Source organism: Scyliorhinus canicula, chromosome 3 (assembly GCF_902713615.1).
Source record: "Scyliorhinus canicula chromosome 3, sScyCan1.1, whole genome shotgun sequence".
NCBI lineage: Eukaryota > Metazoa > Chordata > Chondrichthyes > Carcharhiniformes > Scyliorhinidae > Scyliorhinus > Scyliorhinus canicula.
Window position 1 is genome coordinate 233,363,442 of NC_052148.1, and position 27,025 is coordinate 233,390,466.

A 27,025-nucleotide genomic window follows, 5' to 3' on the forward strand; every position below is an offset into this window, starting at 1 on the left:
ATTTCTCAGATATTCAGAATTCTACTATAAGTAAAACTGCTCAAAAAGCATCGCTTGGAGAAGAACAATCAAGTAAATTAGAACAGGTACTAGTGGTAATGTCTGTCCTCACATCTTTGATTTCATAATTACTTATTCATTCATCAATATAAAATACTCTACTGTATTTCCTGACTTTATTCTGCTTCCTTTAGCCAGGGAATCAGGATGCTCTGTATTCTAAACACAGCTTTCGTAAATAGGAAATGTACTTTCGAAGAGCCGATTTACTCTTATTTTCTCCTCTTGGCTCAGATATACAATGCAACAGGGCATCAAAGTGCTTTGTCTACTGACTTGCCTAATGTGCCAAGTGAGTGCAGCTAAGCCATTATGAAAAATCTGCAAATCAAAAAAAAACACACGGCAAGTGGCTAACATGGCATTGCTAAACATACGGCATATATCTTAAATAGAGGAAGGTCGATGCTATAGACAGAGATAAGTGATCCCGCAATAAGATGATTAGATCAAAGCTTTATTGTCCTGCAACACTGAGACTTGAATGGTGAACAATTAAAAAACTAGATGCAACAAACGCACACCCAGCCCAGTTGACTCTGCAAAGTCCTCCTCATCAACATACGGGTACTAGTGTAAAAATTGGAAGAACTGTTCCAGAGACTAGTCAAGCAATGGCCTAACTTTGTCATATTCACAGAATCATACCTTACAGTCAACACCCCAGAATCCACCATCATGATCCCCATAACCCAATCACCCCTCCTAACCTTTTTGGTTACTAAGGGCAAGTTATCATGGCCAATCCACCTAACCCGCACATCTTTGGACTGTGGGAGGAAACCGGAGCACCCGGAGGAAACCCACGCACACACGGGGAGGACGTGCAGACTCCACACAGACAGTGACCCAGCCAGGAATCGAACCTGGGACCCTGGAGCTGTGAAGCATTTATGCTAACCACCATGCTACCGTGCTGTCCAGTTCTTTACTTACACTGAGGACATCCTGCAAGCTGTCAAGTGACCTACCACTGTACTAAGTGTGATAAATTAAGTACCTACCAAATCAAAACTGGGCATCCACGAGGCAATGGAGCTCACTAGTAGAATTGTATTCCCCCACATTTTTAACCTCATAGCCCAGCATATCCTTCACTCTACTGTTACCATCAACTAAGGGGGTCAACCTTGGTTAAATACAGAATGTAGAAGTGTATGCCAGAAGCAACACAAGGCAAGCGGCCAACATGGCGCTACAAAACATGTATCTTAAATAGAGGAAGGTTGATGCTATAGACAGAGCTAAGTGATTCCGCAATAAGTTAATTAGATCAAAGTTTTATTGTCCTGCAACACAGACTTGAATGGTGAACAATTAAAAAACTAATGGGAGGAGGAAGCTCCATAAACATGCCCATGCTCAGACATGGCAGAGCCCAGCACCAGTACAAAAGTTAAGGCTGAAGTGTTTTCAACCATTTTCAGCAAGAAGCGCCAAGTGGACGATCTGTCCGTCTCCTGAGATCTCTACCATCACAAAAGGTAGTCTTCCGCAAATTTGATTCACTTGACATGCAGGTTTAGCACAGTGGGCTAAACAGCTGGCTTGTAATGCAGAACAAGGCAAGCAGCACAGGTTTAATTCCCGTACCGGCCTCCCCAAACAGGCACCAGAATGTGGCGACTAGGGGCTTTTCACAGTAACTTCATTGAAGCCTACTTGTGACAATAAGCGATTATTATTATTACATGCTGTTAAAGAACGACTGTGTTCACTGGATACAGCAAAGGCTAGAAATCCTGACAAGACCCAGGCTACAGTACTGAAGACTTCCCACTCCAGGACTAGCTGTGCCTCGACCAAGCTGTACCAGTAATGCCACACTGACATCTACCCAAAATAGTGAAAAATATTCCAGCTCACCTGCTCTCAAAAAGTAGGCAATTCCATATCAGCCTGTTGCTACCCCTTCAATCTATGCTATACTTCAGAAAGCCAGAAGGAAAATAGAACTGGAGCCAATCTGTTATGAGATTTTATTTACAAAGTTACACATTTCTACCATACAAATCCTAATCCAACAAGCAATATTTATAGCAGCACAAGTGAATCTCCAGTTAATGCACACCATCTGCAAACAATTAAACACAATTAATATACAATGAACAGTTTACTCTAAATGGTGATGAAATGGTGTTGCATCAGTGCTATCAAATGCCACTAACCTGCTCACATATTCTGTTTGGGTTCCACCAGGACCACTTAATTCCAGGCCTCAAACAGCCTTTGTCCAAAAGGTGGGTAAAAGAGCGGAATTGCAGCGGTAAGGCAAGAGTGAGTGCCTCTGACATCAAGGCAGGAGGAATTGTCCGAATGTGGCATCAAGCAGCCCTGGCGAAATTGAAGTCAATGGGAATAAGGATGATCAGGCGCATAGCAAGAGGGTTGTGGCTGCTGTAGGCCAACAACCTTTGTCCCAAGATAATGTTTCAAAGTTCCTCATAGCATTGTCCTCAGCTCAACCACCTTCGGCTCCATCTGTGACCTTCCCACCATCATAAAGCCATAAGTAAGAATGCTCATGTTGAGTGCACAAATGCCAATCCTCAGATAATGAAGCAGTCTGTGTTTACCCACAGCATGACCTGGACACCATTCCGACTTGATCTGATATACGGCAAGCAACATTTGCGTCACAGAAGTGGCGGGCAATAACTATTTCAAATGAGAGAGAGCTTAATCAACTCAACGACATTTAAGAATCGCTAACCCAATCCCAACTCACCCACTTCTATTTTTAATAGAGACTGGACGCGAGGGTGGACAGAGGTGGGATGAGCATTTAAACACTATGCAGGTTGCATGCCTCAGATTTTACCTGTCTTTCATGTGTAATGTTGGGTAAATCCAGCAGATAAAGAGAAATGACGATACTTTGTGCAAGAGGCAGATGGTCTCAGTACTGCTTTTGGGCCAGAAGGAGGGACGTTTTCACCACAAAGACCCCACGAAGACCAGGGACTCCCAACACCACAACCTCAGAAAAGATATGGAACGCCCACCCCTACTAACTCAGCAGCATGCTCCCATATATACCTACTCTTGTAACTATGGACTCCTTTATCACCACCTGGCAGGGAACCAAGCCTGTGAATCAGCTGACCTCTGGGTGAAGACCATGTTTTAAACAAAAAGATGTATACACTGGCATTAAAACACCATAATTTGCAAAAATCCTCAACTCCCCCACCTACTCCAGAGTTAACTGCTTTTAAAGGCAATACAAACTGCAGCAGAGCCTGAAATTCAACAGCCTGAATTTACACACAGGACGTCCGATGGCGGCATGTAGGAGGAAGTCGCATGTTGGGCGGCTCCTGCTCGAGGCTTGAATTTTTAGAATTTAACGCCTGGTCCCAGGGGCAATTTTTCAACAAATAAGTGCAGGAAGACACAAGGAAGGAGGGGATGTCCAAAAACCTAAAGAAAGCCGCCAAGAAGAAGGGGCGAGTGAAAGTTTGCAGTCGAGCAAAAGGATCAGCTTGGCAACTGGAAAGATAGCGGAGGCTGGGTCACTGGGTGGGGCTGCACTGCATGGCAGAAAAGATGACCAAGGTGATGGTTGTGGAATTTGAAAAACAGTTTGCAAAGCACATGGAGGTGTTGAGGAAGGAGACAATGGCGGCAATGAAGGTACTTGTGGAGGAGGCGATTGCCCCAGTGATGGCAAGGGTGTCAAAGACATCAGCCAAGGTGCGGGAGCAGCTGAGAAACTGAAAGGGGTGGAGGAGGCCTTGGCGCAACACAGTGATCAGCTCAACTTGATGGGTGTGGAGCTGCAGAGGGTGGCGGAGGCCAACAAAAGACTGCGAGCGAAGGTGGGGGCCCTGGAAAACAGATCTAGGCGGCAAAATCTGAAGATCGTGGACCTGCCCGAAGGGATGGAGGGCCCAAGGCCAACTGAGTACTTTGCCAAGATGTTGGTGGAGCTGTTGGGGTAGGGGGAATATCCCTCCCGGTACGAACTGGATCGGGCTCATCGGTCATTGAGGCTTAAACCAAAGGCGAATGAGCCGCCAAGAGCTGTGACTATTTGTTTCCATAGGTTCCACATGAAGGAGAAGGCCCTGAGTTGGGCAAAGCAGAAACGGGAGGCGCAGTGGGTTGGGGCTGGTATATGTATATACCAGGACTTATGCATGGAGTTGGCGAGGAGGTGGGAGGCATTCGGCCGAATGAAGACGGCACTGTATAACAGTGGTGTGCGGTTCAGTGCAGTGTACCCAGCTAAGTTGAGGGTGACCTACAACTCAAAAGACATTTACTTTGAAACGGTGGAAGCAGCGGAGGCATTTGTGAAGGCAGAATGACTGGGGTAGAAGTGAGAAATGGGACTGAGGATCAGTTTTGGACTGAGGGTAGGTCGGGTGAAATATTGTATATAGTTCTATTTATTATTTCACATTATTATTTGTGTTAAATGGGGTGAAGTTGCCTATTTGGGTACCGTATGAGGTGGGATTTTTTTTGCATTGACAATTTTCTGGGGTCTATGTGTTTGCACTGGTTTTGTTTGTTTGAAGGGGATTTCTTCGTTTTCCTGGGACCTGATAGTGGAGGATAGTGAAAGGGATTGGAAGGGAGTGGGGCCTGGGCTGGGCCCACCACACTAGCAAGCTTAAGCTGGCTAGTGAACGGGAGTGTGGTGGGGGCAGCTGCTATGGTCATTGGAACCTGGTCAAGCAGGTTTCGATGGGCCTAGGAGGTGTGAAAAGTGGGGGGAGGGGACCGATACTGGGTAGCTGTTTTTGAGAGGAAGTGGATGGGGATGGGGGGGGAAGGGAGTGGGGGAGGAGTTCAATGACAACAAAGGGACGTGGCGGTCCAAGCCCAGTGGGCAGGGCCTGGAGTTATGACAATGGCGGATATTGTGGGGGAGGGGGGGGGGGGGAAGAGAGAGAGCGGCCAGGATAATTACGTGGAACGTGAGGGGTTTGAAGGGAAGGCCAGTGAAGAGTGTGAGGGTGTTTGTGCAGCTAAAAAGTTTAATAGCCGATGTTGCCATGCTGAAAGAGACCCATCATGAAGGTGAAAGACCAGATGAGGCTCAGGAAGGGCTGGGTGTGCCAAGTATTTCATTCAAGGTTCGACAGTAGGGCGCGGGCGATAGCGGTTTTGATGGGTAAGAGAGTGAGGTTCCAGATGGAGATGGTGGTGGCTGAACAGGGGGGTAGATACGTCATAGTAACAGGTGCGTTAGAGGAAAGGTTGGTGGTGTTGGCAAGTGTGTATGGCCTCAACTGGAATGATGCAGGATTTGTGAGTAAGATGCATGGGGCCATTTTGCACGAGGTAATAGTGGGACTGGATTGGAATCTGATGCAAGAGCCAAGGATGGATAGGTACAGCCGTGCTCACTCGCCCAGTCCGGGGGGGGGGGGGGGGGGGGGGGGGGGGGGGGGGGGGGGGCAAAGTTCCTGACTGGGCTTATGAGGAAAATGGGAGGGGCAGACCTATGAAAGTTCTTGCATCGAGGAGCAGGAGTATTTGTTTTTTCCCTCGGTTCATAAGATTTATTCAAAGATAGACTTTTTTGTAGTAGAGAAGGCATTGCTGTCGTGCATTGGACATGGTGTTGGAAAAGGGGTAGAGCAGAGAGCGGTGTGGAGAATGGATGTGGGGTTGCTGGGGGGCCAAAGTTTTTGTGAGAAGATCGGGAAGGTGATTGAGGAGTACGTCGGCTTTAACTGCATGGGGGAACTATTCGCAGGCGGTGTATTAGAGGCCCTTAAGGTGAAAGTGAGGGGGAAGGTGATATTGTTTACAGCCAAGGTGGATAAAGAGGACAGGGAGCAATGTCAAAGGCTTATAGCTGCAAATCCAGCACTTTTGGACAGAAGGAGGGAGCTTCAGGCTAGCTTTGATCGGTTGTCCGTGGGCAAGGCGATGCGGCCACTGAGGTGGGTGAGCGGAGAAGACGGGCGCATGCTGGCAGGCCAACTTCAGAGGGAAGCGGCGCCGAAGGAAATTGTCCAGGTGTGTGATAGGATGGGGAAATTGGTGGTGACCCTAGACCAGATTAATAAGGGGTTTGAGGAAAATTTGTATAGGTCGAGCCGCCTGGGGAGGATCAGGGGATGCAGAAGTTCCTGGATGGATTGGAGTATCCAAAGCTGGAGGAGGAAGTCAGGGCCACACTGGAGAGGTTGATGGGGAACTGGAGGTAAAGGAGGCAATTGGGAGGATGCAATAGGGGAAGCTACCAGGGCTAGATGGGTTCCCAGTGGAGTATTACAAGAATTCTAAAGACAAATTGGTGCCACTGATGGTGTGGATGTTTGAGGAGGCGATAGAGAATGGGTGCTACCACAAACATTGGGGCTGGCCTCAATCTCCTTACTGTTAAAGAAAGATAAGGACCCGAAGGAGCGTGGGTCATACAGGCCTATATCGCTACTGAATGTTGACGCAAAGATACTGCCGAAGGTACTGGCAGCTTGATTGGAGGGGGGTTCCTGAAGATGATAGGGAGGACCAGACGGGATTCGTGAAAGGATGGCAGCTAATCGCAAGTATTAGTTATTAAATGGATCATGTCACCGACTGAAGGAAAGGAGAGACGGAGGTAGTGGTTGCGCTAGATGCGGAAGTGGCATTTTTGATCGAGCAGAATGGGGGTATTTGAAGGTGAGTCTTGAGAGGTTTGGGATCGAACCGAGATTTATGGCGTGGATAAACTACTATATAAGGAAATTATGGCGAGTGTCTGCACAAATTACATGAGTCGGGGTACTTTGCTCTGTACCGGGGTCCAAGCAGGGATCTCGTTGTCCCCTTTCCCATTTGCATTAGTGATAGAGACTTTGACCATCATCTTAAGGACCTCGGGACTGTGGAAGGGAATAGTACGGGCGGAGGGAGGGTGGAGGGTGTCAGCGTACGCGGACAATTTGATTTATATATATATTATATCGGAGCCGAGTACATTGGTGGGGAACATAATGGAACTTTTCTGAAGATTTGGGTCTTTTTCAGGGTATAAATTGAACCTGGAAAAAAAAGAGTGAATATTTTGTGGAGTACCGGCTGAGTTTGGGGGCAGGAGTGGGAGAGCTGCCATTTCGCAGGGTGGCAACCCACTTCAGGTATTTGGGGTTGCAAGTCGTGTGGGTCTGGGGGGAGGTGCTCTGAAGGTACAATTATATTCGCTTGGTTGGGAGGGTGAAATCGGATTTGGCAAGGTGGGACAGCCTCCCTCTGTCACTGCAGGTCAGGTGTAGGCGATTAAATTGAATGCATGAATGTGTTAATGTGTTGCTGCGATTTCTGTTTCTATTTCAGTGCCTGCCGGTCTTTTTGCCAAAGGCATTCAGAGGAGGTGGTCCTGCAGAGAGGACGGGTTGGGCCTCCCAAATTTATTATATTACCATTGATGGCAAGTGCTGAAAAGGTGAGTTGAGTTGGAAGGGGGGAGTTCCGGTGGGGTAGAATGGAGGGCGGCCTGTGTAGGGGGTCGGGTTTAGGGCGCTGGCAACAGCGCTGCACCCGATGGTCCCGGGCAAGTACTCTGGGAGTCCAGTGGTTGCGGCAACACTGAAGATTAAGAGGCAGCTGAGGCAGCACTTTAAGGTGTGTGTATGTGTGTGTGTGTGTGTGTGTGTGGGGGGGGGGTGGGGGGGGTTTCGGAGATGGGAGGAGAGGGGGATCAGGGAATTAAAATTCTTGTTCCGAGGAGGACATTTAGCGAGGTTGGAAGAGTTGGGGGGGGGAAATGTGGACTGGGGCAAGAGGAATGGTTCAGGTACCTACAGCTCTGAGATTTTGCTTGGAAGGAGGTTCAGAGCTTCCTGATAGAGCCAATCCCCTCGCTGTTGGGAGAGGTATTGACGGCATGGGGAATGGAGAAGGGAATGGTGTCGGCAATCTACAGGAGGATTTTGGGGAGGATGGGGTGTCCATGGAGGGGATTAAAGCCAAGTGGGAGGAAGAGTTGGGGGAGGCGATGGAAGATGGTTTGTGGTGTGAGGTGCTCCGGAGGGTGAACGCCTCAACTTCATATACGAGGTTGGGGCTGATACAGCTGAAGGTCGTGTATAGGACGCATCTCATGAGGGCAAGGATGAGCTGACTCTTTGAGGAAGTAGAGGATGTATGTGAACATTGTGGGAGGAGCCCCGCAAACCATGTACATATGTTTTGGTCCTGTCCGAAGCTGGAGGAATATTGGAGGGAGATTCTCAGTGTCATCTCAGGGATACTGCACGTGTACTTGGAACCAGTGTTCCTAGAAGCCATTTTCGGAGTGTCAGACCGGCCCGAGCTGCAGGCGGGTGCAGGGGCAGATGCTTCAGCTGATTTGACCAGAGACGGATCCTGTTGGGGTGAAGGTCAGCTTCTCCACCCTGAGCCTCGGATTGGCGGGGGGAACCTACTTGAATTTTTGAATCTTGAGGTGGTGAAATTTGAGGTGAGGGGGATGAAGGGCTCTACAATTCATGGAGAATGTTTAATATGCACTTCCAAGAATTGGTTGCCATTGAACTTTAGGGCAGTAAGAAGTCTTACAACACCAGGTTAAAGTCCAACAGGTTTGTTTCAAACTTTACTGGACTTTAACCAGGGGTTGTAAGACTTCTTACTGTGCTCACCCCAGTCCAACGCCGGCATCTCCATAACATTGAACTTTAGAGGGGAGGGAAGGGAGCGGAAGGTTTGGGGTTATTGTTGTCTTTGACTACACTGTTTACTGATTGACTGTTAATTTTTTACCTGGAACGTACAGATGGATGTTTTGGTTTGTATATTGAGGGGGGTGTTTTTGTTTGGGGGATTGTTATTGTGTTTATTTTTTCATTTGTTGTTTGTTTGATGAAAATGTTGAAAATGAGGAGAATTTAAAAAAATGAATTTACACACAGATTGCCAAAAAGTAAAACATTAACCTATTTTTCAGAGTGCCTCTTCATATAACTGTCTACACACATCTACAAGTTAGAAAAATTTTAATGAATTGATTAGGATAATAGAAATGAAGGCACCACCAGTACTTAAGTGTCAGAATCACACCTAAATTAGCTATACCTGAATTCCAATCATTTGTACTGATTTGCCGTTATTTCAGAGTGTTAGAGAAAAATAGGTGGTGAGCAAATTTAGTTCCTTTCTCCAAAGCATGTGCACATCCCCATGACGGGTCTATTTGCAATATGTAATTCTCAGTGCATTGACAGCATTGCCCCAGTGTAACAATTTGACCCACCTGGTACTGGTCACTATCATTTTATGAGTCTTTGAATGGGTCACAAAAATGCCCAGCTTTGTGGATGCAAACTGATATGTAGATTTGAAATACAAAATGGGAACATATTGCTTTCTCACAACCTGGACTGCACTGAAGAATGACAATTATATCATTTTTAGGAGGTTTGACTACCTCATCCACCTGGCAAAACGTAAAAGGACACAAGGAGGGTAAGAGTTTGGAAGAAGCAAAGAACAAAGGGCAGCTGGAGAGGAAGGGATAAAATAGGAAAACCTATGGCAGCTCCATTACACAAAGCTACTTGGTGGAATTATGAGCAGATTAACATGTTAACATTATGAAATTATTTAGTGGACAAAATGGCACTGTTGTCATCGCAGATTCACAGAATTATTACAAAAAGAGGGTCGCTATTTAGTCTGTAGTGTAGCTCTGAATGAACAATTCAAGTACCATTCCTCGACTTCTCCCCATAACCCTGTATATATCCTTCTTTCTCAGATAACAATCCAATTATCTTTCATATGCCTCAATTACTTGCCTCCACCACATTCTCTGGCAGCACATTCCAGATCATCAGTCTGTGTAACAAGCACGATTAGGTGGAGGAAATGTCTCACCTGTGAACATTTTTGTCACCATTTTACTCTGTTTCCTGGCAGAGCAGATAAGCAGCAGCCATGGTGGGAAGAACTCGTGATGACTTGCTAGAAGCTCTGCTATAGTCCGTATCAGGCCTGCTTGCCTTTGCTCCCCTTCTGCATAGTTGCAGCCTTCATCAACAGAATCTACGACAATGAAGAGATTCTGTGAAGGTGGTTTTATTCCCAACAGTGGCAAAAGTACACATCTGAAAAGAAGAAACATGGGAGATGTTACTTGAACTTCACACAACTTTAAAAGCAAACTATCTTTACACAGAAATGAGCAACGTAAATCAATTCAGATTGCAACATCCGTCAAATTTTATGCAAATACACATGCACTCTCTTTCTCGATAAACCCTCCTCCTCTCTTTCATTTGCATGAACACAAATACTCTCTTGTGCCACACCACTCCCATTCAGACCTCAATGCTAATTATGTGATTTGGTGAGAAAATGGGCATTCCTGTATAGTTTCCATACTTATCGTTCTGACTCAAATGACAAATTAGCTTTCTCCTGACTAGTCTGGGGATATATTCCCACTTCTTATCCGCAGCTGGAAAGGGGCTAAATTTATAGAAATAAAATGAGTGCAGGATTAATCTCAGTTGTGAATCCATTTCAAAATGATACACTAATACCATACTAGGTTCACTTTTGGAAAAATAAATGGCCACTTGAACTGCAGTGACCAGAACTTGAAATTTACCCCAGCATGTTGAAAGCCACTGGTAAAGAGAAAATACACCTTTTTAAACAGAGATGTGCACCTCCCTCACTGGGCCATCCCATCATAACCAAATTGAATTGATATGAAGTTATTTCTTAATCACGTATTTTATAAACTACACCTGGTTAAACAGATTTATGAAAATCATAATGCACGAAAAATAGTTCATATATACTTTAATAGAAATCTTATAACAGATATGGAAATTGACATTAATGAACCGGTTAGAAACAAAATCTAGCCTTCGAGGTGGCTACAACCTCTGAATCATGATGTATAGTAAAGTCAAATGTTCTGAATTTCAATAGTACTATTCCAAAGTTGACAATATGGCTTTCAGTGAAGTGCAAATTATTTTCCAAGTAGTAGTCAAGATTTACTGATAACCAAATTGTATCATTACAGTCCAAACAAATGTAAACCGTTAAAATCTCAGCTGCAGAAAATTAGTATCTTACTCAGGCAATTGGTGGGTGTTAACAGATCTGCCTTGAACATAGTGGTGACAATAATATGATCTTTTGTAAATTTCAAAATAATAAACTAATTGGACAAAGGAGTTTCAATGCGAAGGATCACTTTTCTATACTGTTACAAAAATCCAGTTCATGATTTATGCTTTTAGAGCATAATTTTTAGTTTTAGGAATTAGTTTTAACTATAGGTAAATGGGGGAAGCAGATTGAGAAACTGATAAGCAACCCTGAATTAAATACAATTCAAACCATCTTATAGTTAAATGTTAACCTATGTTTATCTTACAAGATCAGAGTTGATGGTAAAAAAATACTTATAGTCATAACATTCAAAGTTATGGGCCAAGTGCTGGCAAATGGGATTACGTCGGCAGGTCAGGTGCTCTTCACGCATTGGTGCAGATTCGAGGGGCTGAAGGGCCTTTTCTGTGCTGTATTATTCTGTCATTCTGTGATAACGAGTGACCCATTTCTATACTTCTGAATAGAACTAGGGTGTCTATCGTTAACTCCATAAAAGCTAGCAGTTCATAGAATCAAAGAATTTTTAGTGCAGAAGGAGGCCATTTGGCCCATAGTCAGCACAGCCATTGGAAAAAGCACCCTACCCAAGCCCACACCTCCACCCTATCCCCGTAATCAAGTAATCTCACCTAACCTTTTTGGACACTAAGGGCAATTTAGCATGGTCCTACCTTAGCATAGCACCACCTAACCTACACATCTTTAGACTGTGGAAGGAAACCAGAGCACCCGGAGAAAACCCACGCAGACACAAGGAGAGCATGCAGACTCCGCACAGTGGTCCAAGCTGAGAGTCGAACCTGGAGCTGTGAAGCAACTGTGCTACCGTACTGCCCAAAACACTAACTCTGTATTACTTAGATTCTCGATTTGAACAATTTCAATAAAGTATACAAAGTTTCTGAACAATACTGGAAGCTGTTGGGGAAATGAAAACCATTGTATGTAGAAATGTTTTTACTTCAACCACAATTGGTGAATTTTAGTGCTCAAATGGATAGAATAAACCCTCAAATTATCAAGAACGCATCGGTAGAGAACAGTTTTAATTACTTAAACATAAGGAAACAAAATGTTCTTCAACTATATTCCCAAATTTAAAAAAGTAGGAGGCAATTTATAGGGTGCAAACTTTTCTTGCATCTTCGTATAAAATATTTTACTTCAGCTTTCATTGTCATCTTTTTTCAAAGTTTGCCTTATTTCCAGTTAGTTTTCTTAATTCCCATTTCCACAGTTCCCTCCAAACTGTGTGTTTTCTGAGAATTTTCCCCACCTTTTTAGCTTAAAATGGTGAAAGAAATCAAAAATGTTCTGGGAATGAGGGACATAAGACTCCACTAGAAATTGATTGAAGGGAAAATAATTATTTGTATTTTTGGTTAAATCGTCCCAAAGCATATCACATAGCCAGAGATAGTGATTCAGGGTGGAGCCTCGGTTAAATGTCATTGTGTTGATTCATCGTTTGCTGTCAAAAGCAGGTGGTTCAGTTTGGGGACAGAGGCAGTTCAGTTTGGTATTCATGAAGGAAAAGCAGCTGGAAGACTTGATTTAGTTTGCAGTTAGTAGAAGAAATCTATAATGGTCCTCCCAAAGCCTTGTGGCAGAAATCAGTCAGCTTGAATAATCAGCTGTGGGACCAGCTGCTATACAGAAATTATGGAAGAATAAAGGGCACATTCGAACCAGAGGGTAATCTTGATGTTTTAACCTCTTAAACAAGAAGGCAGTGAAGCCCATGATTGAACTGAAAAATCCATATTCATGAAGTACAGTGGTTAGCACTGCTGCCTCACAGCGCAAGGGACCCAGGTACGATTCAGACGTCAGGTGACTGTGTGGGTTTTCCTGTGGGGTTATAGGGATAGGGTTGGGGTAGTGGACCTGGGTAGGGTGCTATTTCAAAGGGTCAGTGGTCTCAATGGGCTGAATGGCCTCCTTCTGCACTGTGGGGATTCTATGATTCAAAGTTTGTAATGAAAACATAGAGAGTTGTTTTTGTCACCAAAAAGCTAAACAAGGATCCTAAAGAATTTTACCTAATAATAATAATCTGTATTGTCACAAGTGGCTTACATTAACACTGCAATGAAAAGCCCATAGTCGCCACATTCCGGCGCATGTTCGGGTACATGGAGGGAGAATTCAGTGTGTCCAATTGACCTAACAGTAAGTCTTTCGGGACTTGTGGGAGGAAACCGGAGAACCCGGAGGAATCCCATGCAGACATGGGGAGAACATGCTGACTCCGCACAGCCAGTGACCTAAGTCGGGAATCAAACCTGGAACCCTGGCGCTGTGAAGCCATAGTGCTTGAACGATAGCTGGAACCCTGGGAGAATTAAAGTGAGATCTGGAGAACTGTGGCACACCTTCGGGTTCATCCCAGGAAAAGTGAATGAACAGTTAAGATTTTGTACGAAAAGGGAACTGTTTGTTGGGGGGGGGGTCGGCTTGCATGGTGGGTAGGGGTATGGAAAGTAAAAAGTTATAAGTTATCCGAGTTAATAGCATGGGTCTTTATAAGCTAAAGTGTTAAGTAAACTTTAATTATTTTTAATGTATGATAACATTTTCATTTCAGTGTGGGGCGTCACCAGACAGGGCAAGAAGGGCAGATTTCCTTCCCTGTAGGACATTAATAAACCAGATGGGTTTTTACGTCAATCGGCAATGGTTTCATGGTCATCATTAGACTTTTGATTCCAAATTTTTATTGAATTCAAATTTCTGCATGGTGAGGTTCGAACCCGGGACCCCAGAGCATCACCCTGGTCTCTGGATTACTAGTCCAGTGACAATACCACTACACCACCGCTTCCCACTTTAACTGCTTTACTCCTTCAGCACCAAGCAACATCTCATTCTGGGTGGGCTCAACCAATTCATCATGTTCTCTCCCGAGTTCACTGACTTTATATACTCCCCCATCTCTCCTTCCATGTAAGTTCCCAAACCTGTATTTACAGGCCCCAGACCCCACTGCCCCCCCCAACTGCCGCCATCCCCCTCCTGCCCTCAGCCCACTTGACTTTGCCATCTCACGTAGCCTCACAGTTCCCCAATATCAATCACAGAGGCCATCTCTGATTAGTTCTGAATATCGCCCTCCACCCGTAACCTGTTTCCCCTCCCAACCCTACTTCCTGTGTGCACCCCTGGAAAAAGGTCCCAAATTCACTTAGTGTTTTGAAAATCACAACCGCTTAGGCCTTTGGTCCTCCATTCGCCATGACATTTCCAACGCTACTAATTTACTGGACACAGCAGACAAATCCAAATCCATCCACCTTTCAAATCCCCATTAAAACAATTATTTTCTCTTATTTCTGGTCATTCTTCTGGCATGGTCCTCATTTCCACTTCCCAAGTCCAAGGGGCACAGACCTGAACAAATATAATGGACAACTGGTTCTGTCACTCATTGCCAGACCTTCTGGATTGCATTAAACACTATAGGGCCCTGATCTCATCTGCCAAAATTGCTCGCTGTTCCAGGATCACCTTGGGAGTGAAAAGGCAACCACCCTCCCCCCGGCTTTTCTCTACTGCAAATCATCTTCTTAAACGTTTCTTGTTTGCTCCATCCTCAACTCCAACAGTACAAGTAACTCATGCATTTCTTTATCACCAATATTGAGATAATTCAACGAGTTCTTCCCCATACCCACCACATCAAGCTTCCTCTAAGGCCCCCTCCTGTCCTAGCCCTGAGCAGTCACCTTTTCTATAGTTTCTCTTCTAACTCCTATCATACCGTATCCAAATACATATTGACCATGAGACTACCTCCTGCTCTCTTCACCCTATTCTAACTGTACTAATAACCAACCAAGTTCCAATTGGTGTTCCCTGCTCAGATTCTGCCACCTCTCCTTCAAATCTGTTATCACCTCCCCCATAAATCAAAACAACCCTTGACCCCTTCCTGCAAAAGAACTCCCTTTCTGTAACCACCCCTATCTCTTCAAAGTCTGGTTCCCTCCCAAAACCCACAAAACTCTATGTTTGGATCCCTCCGATCAGGTTTCGACCTAACAGTATAAAACTGTTCAAAGTCACAAACGACATCCATCTTGACATGTCTGCAGCCTTTGACATGATTATCACACCACCCTCTCACACTGCCGTCCAAGCTGGGTGGGATGACACTCACATGGCTTAATTCTAATCTATCTAATCATAGCCGAGCATCATCTGCAGTGGATTCTCTTCCCGCTCCTACTAAGTTAACACTGGTGAAACAACAGATCTAGCATTGGTTCTGTCCTATTTAACATGCTGCCCCTCAGCAACATCATCTGAAAATGCATCCGTTTTCACATGCACAGGGATGAAACCCAGTTCAACCTCATCTCCTCCTTGCTCTACTCCTCCACGGTCAAGAAATATCTGGATTGCTTGCCTGAAATCAAGTGCTGGATAAGCAGAAATCCCCTCCAACTTTGGACCCTGCCGCATGCTCTGCTCCTTAGCCACGGATTCCATTCTTCTTGGCAACAATCGGGAGGCTGAATCAAACTATTCACAACCTTGGGGTCAAATATGACTACTGGGATTAGCTTCTGACCACATATCGGGTCCATCACACAGACCACCTGTTTCATGCCACCTCTGCAACATCATCCCACTCCAAAGCTGTCTGAGCTCATTTGCTGAAACACCCCCATCCTTCCATGCCTTAGCATCTCTAGACCTGATTATCGTAACTCACTCCTGGTTGACTGTATATTCCACTGACAAGAAGCCTAAAGTCATCAAAACACTATTACCTCTGTCCTAACCCATTTAGTCTTTGTTTGCTGGCTCCGAGTTAAGTAATTTCTTATTTTAAAATTGTCACCTTTGTTTTCAAATCCCTCTCTCCCCATAATCTTCACCAGCCCCATAATCTTTTAAGATATCTCCTCTAATTCTGGTCACTTCGATGTGGAGAATGCGGACTCAACCGGGATCTGGGATTCATGTCGCATTACATTCGGCCCCAACCAACAAGCCTGGACTTGCAGAGGCCTACCGACTGAACTGGCTTGGGACAATTCACACCTCTTTAACCTGGAGTTACCTCTCTCTCTGCATCTTTGATGATTTGATTGCCTGCAGGTGCTCGCATTCCGGGGCATCTCTGACTGTATCTATATAAACATTTCTGGAACAAGCCTTTCCATTCACCTGAAGAAGGAGCCGTGCTCCGAAAGCTCGTGTTTGAAACAAACCTGTTGGACTTTAACCTGGTGTTGTAAGACTTCTTACTCTGGTCACTTCAGCATTGCAGATTTAATGCTCCACCATTGGTGCCTTCAGCCTGGTATCAAATTCATTTTTGTAAAAAATATTTTATTAGTATTTCAGAGTAACAGCTCAAGTGTATCTGATATTTACAAACAAGTTTGTGTCTTATTTACATTTTTTACATGAAGTTCCCCTCCCTCCCCATCCTCCTTCATTGGTAGTTTAGTTCCCCTCTGCCCTGGGTGCTATGTATTGTGTTCCGCTTCTTTCTGCTGGGGCTTTTATTTTTATTGTTTAGTGTTAGGGGCGCCCTTCTCCTTCGCCCCTTGACCCCGCGTTTGTTTTGTGCTTCCCTTGGGTTCTCTTCCCTCCTCTCCCCTCGCTCCCCCGCCCCTTTCTCTTGTGCGTGCCTTCCTTAGTCTTCCTCCCTCTCTTCCCCCCAACCCCCTTCCTAGTCACTGTTAGCCTCGAACAGATCTTGAAACAGGCTGATGAATGGCCCCCACACTTTGTGGAAGCCCTCGTCCAGCCCGCGGATGGTGTACTTGATCTTCTCCAGGGGAAGAAATTGTCAGATCTACCAGCCAGTCTGCAGCTGTGGGTGGTGCTGCTGATCGGCAGCCGAGCAGGATTCTCTGGTGTGCTTTCCACATATGTAGTTTTGGCTGGTCCGACATCCCGACGGCTGGCATTCTTCGACATGGTTCAACCCTCACCCCCACAACCTTGGACATGGCCTGGAAGAAGGCTGTCCAGAACCCAACAAGGCTGGGGCAGGCCCAGGACATATGGGTGTGGTTGGCCGGCCCTCCCTGGCACTGTTCACATTTATCCTCCATGGAACAACCACCTCATTCTGGTTTTAGTCAGGTGGGCTCTGTGCACCACTTTAAACTGCATGAGACTTAGCTTAGCGCAGGAGATGGTGGAGTTGGCACTGTTCAGATCTTCGCTCGAGTCCCTAACCCATTTCCATCTAGCTTCGTCCAGTGGTAGTCTTGCCCTGTCTAGCAACCTTCTGTATATGTTCCCACCATTCCCCCACCCCCCCCCTCCTTACTGTCCATGTTGATTAGTTCCTCTAATAGGGTGTCTCTCGGGGCCCTGGGGTAATTTGGCATCTCCTTGCGGAGAAAGTGTTCACTTTCGAGTTGCCCGAGCTCCTGTCCCGTCGGCAAGTCCAAGTCCTCCGTCAGCTCTTGCAAAGTGGCAAGTCTGTCCCCATGTAAAGGCTCCAAACCGCTAGTGTCCCCCATCCTGTCTCTTATTTTTAAAAAAGTGGCGTCAAGCATAGCTGGTGGGAATTTGTGGTGACCGCAGATGTGGAGCATGGAGGACATCTCGGTTAGACCGAATTTTGCCTCATTTGGTTCCACGTCTTCATTGTGGCTACCACCACTGGGCTGGATGTGTACCTTGATTTGGGGTGGGGGTGGGGGGGAAGCATTGCTACGGTGAGTGCTTGGAGGGTCCTTCCCTTGCAGGAGGACCCTCCAGCCTCACCCATCCCATGTTTGGCTCTCGTATCCATCCCTTCACCCTATCGGCTGTGGCCGCCCAGTGGTAGTATTGTAGATTTGGCAACGCCATAATCATTTAGTCTACTTTACGGAAATAGGCCTTGGGGGTGAAGATCGTTATGGATCTCAGCAGGAAAAGGAACCTCAGTAGTATGTTTATTTTGATCGTCTGCACTTTCCCAGCCAGGGAAAGTGGGAGTGCATTCCATCTCTTTCGGCCCTTTTTTAACTTCCTGCGTCAAGACTGGTCAGGTTCCACTTGTTGATCTGTGTCCAGTCATGGGCTATCTGGATCCCCAGATAGTGGAATTTGTTTTGGACTACTTTGAATGGTAGTCCCTCCAGCTCTGTCCCTCCCCCATTCAAGTTCACCGGAAATGCCTTGCTCTTGCCCAAGTTGAGTTTGTAGCCCGAGAAGGCTCCGTATTCTCTCAGAAGTTGCGTGATTGTTTTTAGACTGTTCTTCTTCATAAAAAAACACTTTGAAACACACCTCCCCACTTGCTGATGGGACAAGCACTCAGGGTGTGTGTGAGGGGTGGAGAGAGCACAGATGTGAGGATTTGGGCAGGAGATCCCAGGGGTGAGGCTGCCAGTGAACCTCTCGAGTACTGGCAAGCTAGGACTCCCTGCCCAGGACGGTGGAGGCAGGACAGACGGCCAGTGATTTCACAAGTGGAATCGGACGTCTCCTTGAAGCGTTACAGTGAACCGGGAAATCGTACTGACGAGACTGCTCTCCAGGAAGCCAGCACGGACTCGCTGTGGTGGGAATTGTCCTGACTCTACCCTGAGGGTCCATTCATCTCGACTCTTGATGTTATCTGTATCCCACAATCAGATTACTGCTCTTAATTTTCCTCAGGAATCCTTAAAAAATTTCCATCAGGTGAGGTACAAGGCTGCTTATACAAATGCATTGCTGCATAAAGTTTTGGGGGTTGGTTTAGTGCATCAGTTTTTATTGCTCATAAAAAAATCAGTAACCTGATTCCCTTAGTCTTGTTAGTCTGGCTGATATAGCTGCTTTTAAATTATCTATGAAGATAATTTAGCAAAGGCGGTGGCATAGTCACTGGATTAGTAATCCAGAGACCCAGGGTAATGCTCTGGGGCCCAGATTCTAAACCCACCATGGCGGATGATGAAATTTGAATTCAATAAAAATCTGGAATGAAAAGCCTAATGATGACCATGAAACCATTGCTGAGTGTTGTAAAAGCCCACCTGGTTCACTAATGTCCTTTATGGAAGGAAATCCGCCATCCTTATCAAGTCTGGCCTACCTGTGACTCCAGACCCACAGGCTCTTGACAGCCTCCTGCTGAAATGGTCTCGCAAGCCACTCAGTTCAAGGAAAATTAGGGATGGGTAAGAAATCCAGCCAGCGCCGCTCACATCCCAAGAATGAATAAAAAGAAATCAATTATCAACATGAAGTGTTGATAACTGATCAGAATGAAGACACATGGTTATCTGGGAGTGCAGGTGGCTCAAGACTGGACTCAGCTTCACAAGTTGAACTTTACAAATTTAGTGGGGAGGGTTAAAGTGGATTTTCCTTCCCCTATCATTGGCAGACTGGGTGCACGGGGTTAAGATGAACATTTTGCAATGGTTTGTATTCTTGTTCCAGTCAGTGCCTGCCAGTCCTTTTGCCGAAAACAGGTTTTATGGGGGTGGAAAGGCTGGTTTTGTTGTTTGTGTGGACAAGTCAGGTACCAATGATTAGGAGGACGGTGCTCCAGAGAGGCCGAAGGCTGAGAAAGTGCTGGGTTGGAGTAAGGAGATGGAGGCTTCGTGGGTGAAGCTGGTTTCTGTAAGGCGTCGGGGTTACAGGTGTTGGGAATGGCGCCGTTTCAGTTTACCCGAGGGAGGTATTCAGGGAGTCCAGTGAATCCTGCTCAGCTGGGGATCGGCAGCACCACCCAAAGCTGCAGACTGGCTGTCCAACCCGTTGGAATTCCTCCAACTGGAGAATCCATTTATCAACTTGTTCTAAGACTTGCTCGAGCCAGCAACCAGTGGAGATGGGGCAGGGGGAAGGGGGAGGTATAGACGAGCTATGGATTGTAAAGGAAAAGTAAGGGGGGGGGGGAAGAGGACAGGGGAGGGAAGGGTTAGGGTAAGGGGGAGGGGAGGCAAAAAAAACCATCAAAAAGACCGCGGGGCACAAGTTACTTAGCCACAAGAGACGGGTCCCAAGGGCAAGCTGGAGTAATAATACGCCGGGCAATACATTAGGGCCAACACTGGCAGTCCAACTAAGGCAAAGTGGCCAAACGTGGTCCACAACTATGGGGGTGCGGGGAGAGACCTGTAACCTGTTAGTGCATATAATGATCCATGTTTGTTTCTGTTGTTTTTGTTTTCTTCTTCTCGTTCTTCTTTGGCTTATCTCTCACTTGTAAATTTTTTTTTGGTTGCTTTGCTTAATACTATGTGCAGTGATGAAACTTGTAAGTTTAAAGTACGAACTGGAATGTGTACCATAAAAATGTGAAAACCAATAAAAACACTTAAAAAAACAATTAGCCAAGCACAACTCCAAGATGATAGCATTTTTATTAAGGGTTTGTACAGTTGATTTAAATAACTACCTGTGCAAGACAAATTATTTTAGAGCTTGTATAATTATTGTGCAAAATTGCAGACTCCATAGCATTTAAAATGCAGTTTAATTCCCAGATTCAATTGTAACAAAATTGGAGATTGACATGAAGAATTGAAATGAAATTTAAAGAGTTGCAATGTACGGGTTCAATCCCAGTCCCGGGTCAGTGTGTGTGTGGAGTTTGCACATTCTCCCTGTGTTTGCGTGGGTCTCACCCCCACAAACCAAAAAGATGTGCAGGGTAGGTGCATTGGCCATGCTAAATTGCCCCTTAGTTGTGAAAAAAAGAATTGGGTACACTAAAAAAAAATTTTTTTTTTTTTAAGTTGCAATGTAAATCCTTTACACACTCTTTCCTTAATACAAGCTTAAAGCTAATTATTTATCTGCACCAACATAGATGGCTGCTCTTGAGCTCATCTTTGGAGTCTTCCTCCTGACTTCAAAAAAATTAAATCCCATTTACTTTATGCCCATTCTAACATTGAGATTACTTTTTGTGTTATAAAGTACTTCTTTCTGCACAAGCAGCACCTCTGCCAAGTGAAATTCTAGATAGAAATTGTGGTTTTCCTTGAAATGATTTGCTTTTCTAATAGTATGAACAAAAAATGGCATGTGTGCGCACAACTGTATACTAAGATTTCCTGAGCCATTATGAGCATTGAACTGAAAAGAGTTTCATGATGTAAAAACAACAAAAGGACAGAACAGAAGTGGGTGAGCTTTAATCTTTGAGACCAGTATCAAATTCAGTACAGACTATAGGGACAACACATATATTGGTTCTACAAAAAAATGATCTTAGCTAATTTCAACTTAATTACAGATGGATGCACGCCATAGAATTGTTGGAAATGAAAATGTCACCAATGTAAGGATGCCTCATTGAGATTGCAGTCGGGCCTCTTCTGAGCAGAGCAAAGGGAACATCATTCTGTATCAGTCATGATGGACCCGAACATGGGAATGCTGAAAGTTGATATTGGTGCAATTGATGTGCTCCTTTCCCCAGTACTGACATCCATCATTTTATGTAGAAAATCTAAAATGTTCATACATGGTGCATCAGAAACACCACTAGGATGCTTTATTCCTGTTCTTCACAACAAAAATACATTTTAAACTTAATGGATATATTGCCACCTCCTCAAATTATTCCACGTACTGAATGAATATATTTATGAACTAATTTCATCCATGCATAAATCAATTGGTTTATTAATGTAGGAGTAGAATATCGGTGTATTAAAGCTTTACCTGCAGTCAGTTTCAAAGTCTGCAGAGAACTAGATATACATCAGTTATTGGTAAATGAGTGGAAAGACTCCATTCCCCAGAAATTAGGAACCGAAGTAGGCCATTTGGCTCCTCAAGCATGTTCCACCATTCAATATGATCATGGCTGATCTGACTGTGGTCTCCACTTCACTTACCTTCCTACCCGCATACCCTTGGACTCCCTTCCTACCCGCATATCCTTGGACTCCCTTGTCAATCAAGAATCCATCCAACTCAGCCTTAAAAATATTTAATGACCCTCGCTCCAAGGAAAAGGAAGTTCCACAGACTCAACATCAAACAATTTCTTCTCATTTCTACCTTAAATTTGAGACCCTTTATTATTAATCCAAATACTGCCACTGGAGGGATTCCACACATAAACAATAACACCATATTCCAACAAAACAGAGTTAACAGTTTGTACATTTTTCCCCTTTTAATCCCCTCCCTCCAAATCCCCCACCACGACGAACAGCTCCTCAAATATCATCATGAACGGCTTCCACCGTATCTTGAAGACCTCTTCTGACCCCCTCAAGCTAAAACTAATCTTTTCCAACCGGAGAAACTCGTACAGGTCTCCCAGCCAAGACTCAACCCCCAGCGGCATATCTGACCTCAATTCAAAAGAATTTTTCCATGGCTGGTGATGTCCAGCACGAGGGGACATAGCTTTAAATTGAGGTGCGCTCGATATAGGACAGATGTCAGAGGTAGGTTCTTTACACAGAGAGTAGTAAGGGCGTGGAATGCCCTGCCTGCAACTGTAGTGGACTAGCCAACACTAAACACATTCAAATGGTCATTGGATAGGCATATGGACGAGAAGGGAATAGTTTAGAGGGACTTTAGAGGCGCAACATCAAAGGCCGAAGGGCCTGTACTGCGCTGTAATGTTCTATGTTCTAATCCGTCACAAGGCAATCAGAGAGGCAAAGGTCACGACATCGGCCCCCTTTCTCTCCAGCAGCCCCAGCACCCACAAAATCCCAAAGATAGTCACCATGGGATCCGGCTTCACCTCAGCACCGATGATCCTTGATAAGGTCCCAAACGCCACCTCCCAGAAGCTCTCTAACTTCTCACAACCCCAAAATATGTGAACATGATTCGCTGGTCCCCGCCCACAGTTCTCCAGCCATTCATTACCCCTGGGTTTAAATCTGTGGTTCCCATACAGTGGTGTCAGCACCGACATGTGGCCTAATTTAAAGTGCCTCCTCAACTTTTTCCAGATCTTAATAGTCGACTCCACCACTGGACTCCCTGTATCCTTCCTTTGAGCCAGCAGCAAAGGGGCCTCACCAGAGCCCTCCAACTCGAGCCCCTCCATGGCTCTTCCTCCAATGTGGTCCACTCACCGCCCTCACCCCACCACCGCCTCACTTTCTCCACATTCGCTGCCGAATAGTAGCGCATCAGGTTCGGGATCAACAACCCCTCTCCCTGCCTCTGCCTTTGTAGCAGAGCCCTGCTCATTTTCGACACCTTCCCTGCCCAAAAAAATTCCGAGACCAGCGCCTCCACATTCCAGAAAAAGGCCTTCGGGAGAAAAATCGCAAGGGACTGAAAAACAAACAGAAACCTTGGCAGCACATTCATCTTCACCACCTGCACCCTACCTGCCAACGCTAAATGCAACATATCCCACCTTTTAAAGCCTCCCCCTAACCTCTTCCACTAACCCCGTTAAATTCCATCTATGCATTGTGGCCCGCTCGTGCATTACCCTTTTCCCTAGATACCTAAACTACTCCCTTGCCACCTTAAATGGTACGCCTCCAGGTTTTGCCCTGCATTCACTGGGAACACTTCACTCTTCCCTACATTCAAGTTATAGCTGGAAAACGCCCTGAACCTCTCCAACTAGCCCATAATTCTGTCCATACTTTCCAACGGGTCCAACACAAAACAGGTCATCCACATACAATGATACCCAGCTCCCTAACCCACCTCCCCTCCCCCTGCCACCCCAATCCCTCATCACTCAGCTGACATCCGAAATCGTCATCGCCAAGGGCGCAATCACCATCGCAAACAACTGCGAAAGCCACATTCCCCTGTGCAACCCAAAATAGTCCGCACCCGTCTCTTTCGTTCAAACACTAGTCATGGGGACGCATACAACAACTCAAACACATGCCACAAATTCTGGTCCAAATCCAAAGCTTCCCAGAACTTCAAACAGTTACCTCCACTCTACCTGTCGAATGCCTTCTCCGCATCATGGAGACAATCACCTCTGGCTCCCCGTCCCAAAGACAGAGCCACAATTACATTCTGCAATCTCCTATTGTTACTGGAGAGCTGCCCCTCCTCACAAAACCCATTTGGTCCTTAGAGAGCCACACGCAAACACCTTCGCCAGGACGTTCACGTCCATGTTCAGCAGCAAAATGGGCCAGTAGGAATCATACTCTAGTAGGTCCTTCCCTTTTTTCAGGATCAAAGAAATCGACGCTTGCGCTAACATTACTGGCAACTCCCCTTTTCCACCAGCTCACTAAACATACCCACCAAGTCGGGGGGCAAACTCCGTCACAAACGGCTTGTAAAACAAGAAAAATGCACTAAATGACGCATGGCTAACAAATGAATGCAAGAATAATTTGAGATGAAAGTGCCATTACAACATAGCAAGATGTCTCCAAGCATAGCTTTTCTGATAGAATGCAATTATCCAATGAACGTAAATTTGACATCAAACAATTCATTTGAAACATAATACAGCAGTCTTGTCCAGCAGTTAAAGTCCAAATTCACAGTTTTTAAAAATTACATTTTTATTTTTTTTAAAAAACAGTACCCAATTCATTTTTTCCAATTAAGGGGCAATTTAGCGTGGCCTATTCACCTACCCTGCACATCTTTGGGATTTTGGGGGGGGGGGGGGGGGGGGGGGGGGAGACGACACGGGAGAATGTGCAAACTTCATACGGACAGTGACCCAGAGCTAGGATTGAACCTGGGACCTCGATGCTGTGATGCAGCAATGCTAACTACTGTGCCACCGTGCTGCCCTGTAAATTCACAGTTTCAATGTAGTGAATGTGGTACACTTGCTCATCCGATTCACAAGGAATCAAGTAAACCTTTCAATAAAATATCATGTTCTCTCTCATGTTTGATTCACCTTTCCCAAGTTTACATGGTGAATTATGTGTAGAAAGCTAAAGTTTAAGAATACAATAAATTAATTTGATTTATTTACCAAATATCTGTGCTTAGTCTTATTACAACGTTTAGTCATATTCCAGCCACCCACTTAAACAACCATGTTTGATTCAGAACCTCTTTCAAACTTGAAGGCTACATTTAACAGCTATTCCAATTCATTTAAAGTAGATTATAAAATATAACAATTCAAAAAGCTACATTACAAGGTTTCACCGTCATACAATATTACAATTAAAAAAAATAAATTTAGAGTACTCAATTAATTTTTCCCAATGGAGGGGCAATTTAGCATGGCTAATCCACCTACTCTGTGCATTTTTTCGGGTTGTGGGGCGAGACCCACACAGACACGGGAGAATGGGCAAACACCACACAGACAGCTACCTGGGGCTGGGATCGCGCACAGTTTCTCAGAACTGTGAGGCAGCAGTGCTAATCACTGTACCATTGTTCCGCCTCAATATTACAATGTTTGATTTGTCGCACATGCTTCAATTTTAAAAAATTAATTTTTATGGGATGTGGGCTCCGCTAGCTAGGTAAGCTTATATTGCCCATCCCCAATTGCCCTTGGTTAGGTGATAGTGAGCTGCTTTCTTGAACTGCTGCAGTCTATGTGGTGTAGGTATACCCACAGTGCTGTTAGGGAGGGAGTTCCAGGATTTTGACCCAGCAGCAATTGAAAGAATGGTGATATAGTTTCAAGTCAGGATGGTGAGTGACTTGGAGCAGAACGTCCAGGTGTTAGTGTTCCCATGTATCTGCTGCCCTTGTCCTTCTGGATGGCAGTGGGGGTGGAAGGTGCTGCCTTAGGAGCCTTGGTGAGTTCCAGCAGTTCATCTTGCAGATGGTACACACTACTGCTACTATGCGTCGGTGTTGGAGGAGTGAATGTTTGCAGAAGGAGTGCCAATCTAATGGGCTGCTTTGTCCTGGATGGTGTCGAGCTTCTTGTGTTGGAGCTGCATTCATCCAAGTGGAGAGTATCCCAGCACACTACTTGTGTGGACCTGTGCCTTGTAGGTGACGGGCTGGTTTTGAGGAGTCAGGTGTGAGTTACTCACCATAAGATACCTAGCCTCTGGCTTGCTCTTGTAGCCGCTAGTCCAGTTCAGTTTCTGGTCAATGGTAATCCCCAGGAAGTTCATCATGGAGGATCCAGTGATATTGATAACATTGAATATCAAGTGACAATGGCTTGATTCTCTCCTCTGAGATGGTCAATGCCCGGTACTTGTGTGGAACAAGCGTTACTTGGCACTTGTCAGCCCATGCCTGGATATTATCCAGGTATCGCTGCATTTCTACATGGATTGATTTATTGTCACATGAACCCAAGTGCAGTGAAAAGTATTTTTCTGCAGCCTAGGAACGTACACAGTAGAAAAAAAGAATAATCAACAAAGTACATCAACAGAGCCTGCCAGCTCCTCGACTATAACAGCAATGCCATCACAGCACAGGGGTCCTGCCATCTGCTCATCTCCAACAGGAACATTCACGCAAGGCTAAGGTTTGAAATAGTCAAGCCAGACAGGGCCTCCCTGCTCGGCACACATGCATGCAAGCAGCTAAACCTTTCACAGCGGGTCTACACAATGACCTCCCCCAACGTGGATCTTCAAGCTGGCATTGACAACATCCTCGCTCAGTATCCGGACGTGCTTGACGGGGTGGGCACTCTGCCATTTCGGTACAAGACCCTGCTACGGCTAGATGCCACGCCTGCGGTCCACGAACCATGCAGGGTCCCGGCTCCACTGAAGGAGCGCCAGAAGGCACAGCTCAAGGATCTTCAGGACCAGGGCATAATTTCCTAAGTTACAGAACCAACTGACTGGGTCAGCTTAACGGTATGTGTAAAAAAAGTCTTCGGGGGAGCTGCATTGATCCCAAAGATCGTAACCAGAATATAATGCGGGAACACTACCCCATCACGAAGCGGGAGGAGCTCACAAGTGAGATGGCACATGCGTCACATGGATTCTGGCAAACCAAGCTGGATGAGTCCAACTGAAGGCTCTGCACTTTCAACACACCGTTTGGCAGATAC

At 45.5% G+C, this 27,025-nt stretch overlaps 1 protein-coding gene across 1 annotated transcript in view; it reads right to left on the reverse strand.

Moving 5' to 3' along the window:
* ankrd50 (ankyrin repeat domain 50) overlaps positions 1 to 27,025 on the reverse strand; it is a 181,170-nt gene that overhangs the window by 98,953 nt on the left and 55,192 nt on the right. The window contains exon 2 of the mRNA XM_038792400.1: positions 9,886 to 10,115. Within this exon, the coding sequence (XP_038648328.1) occupies positions 9,886 to 10,115 (230 nt within the window). The remainder of the gene's footprint in view (positions 1 to 9,885; positions 10,116 to 27,025) is intronic.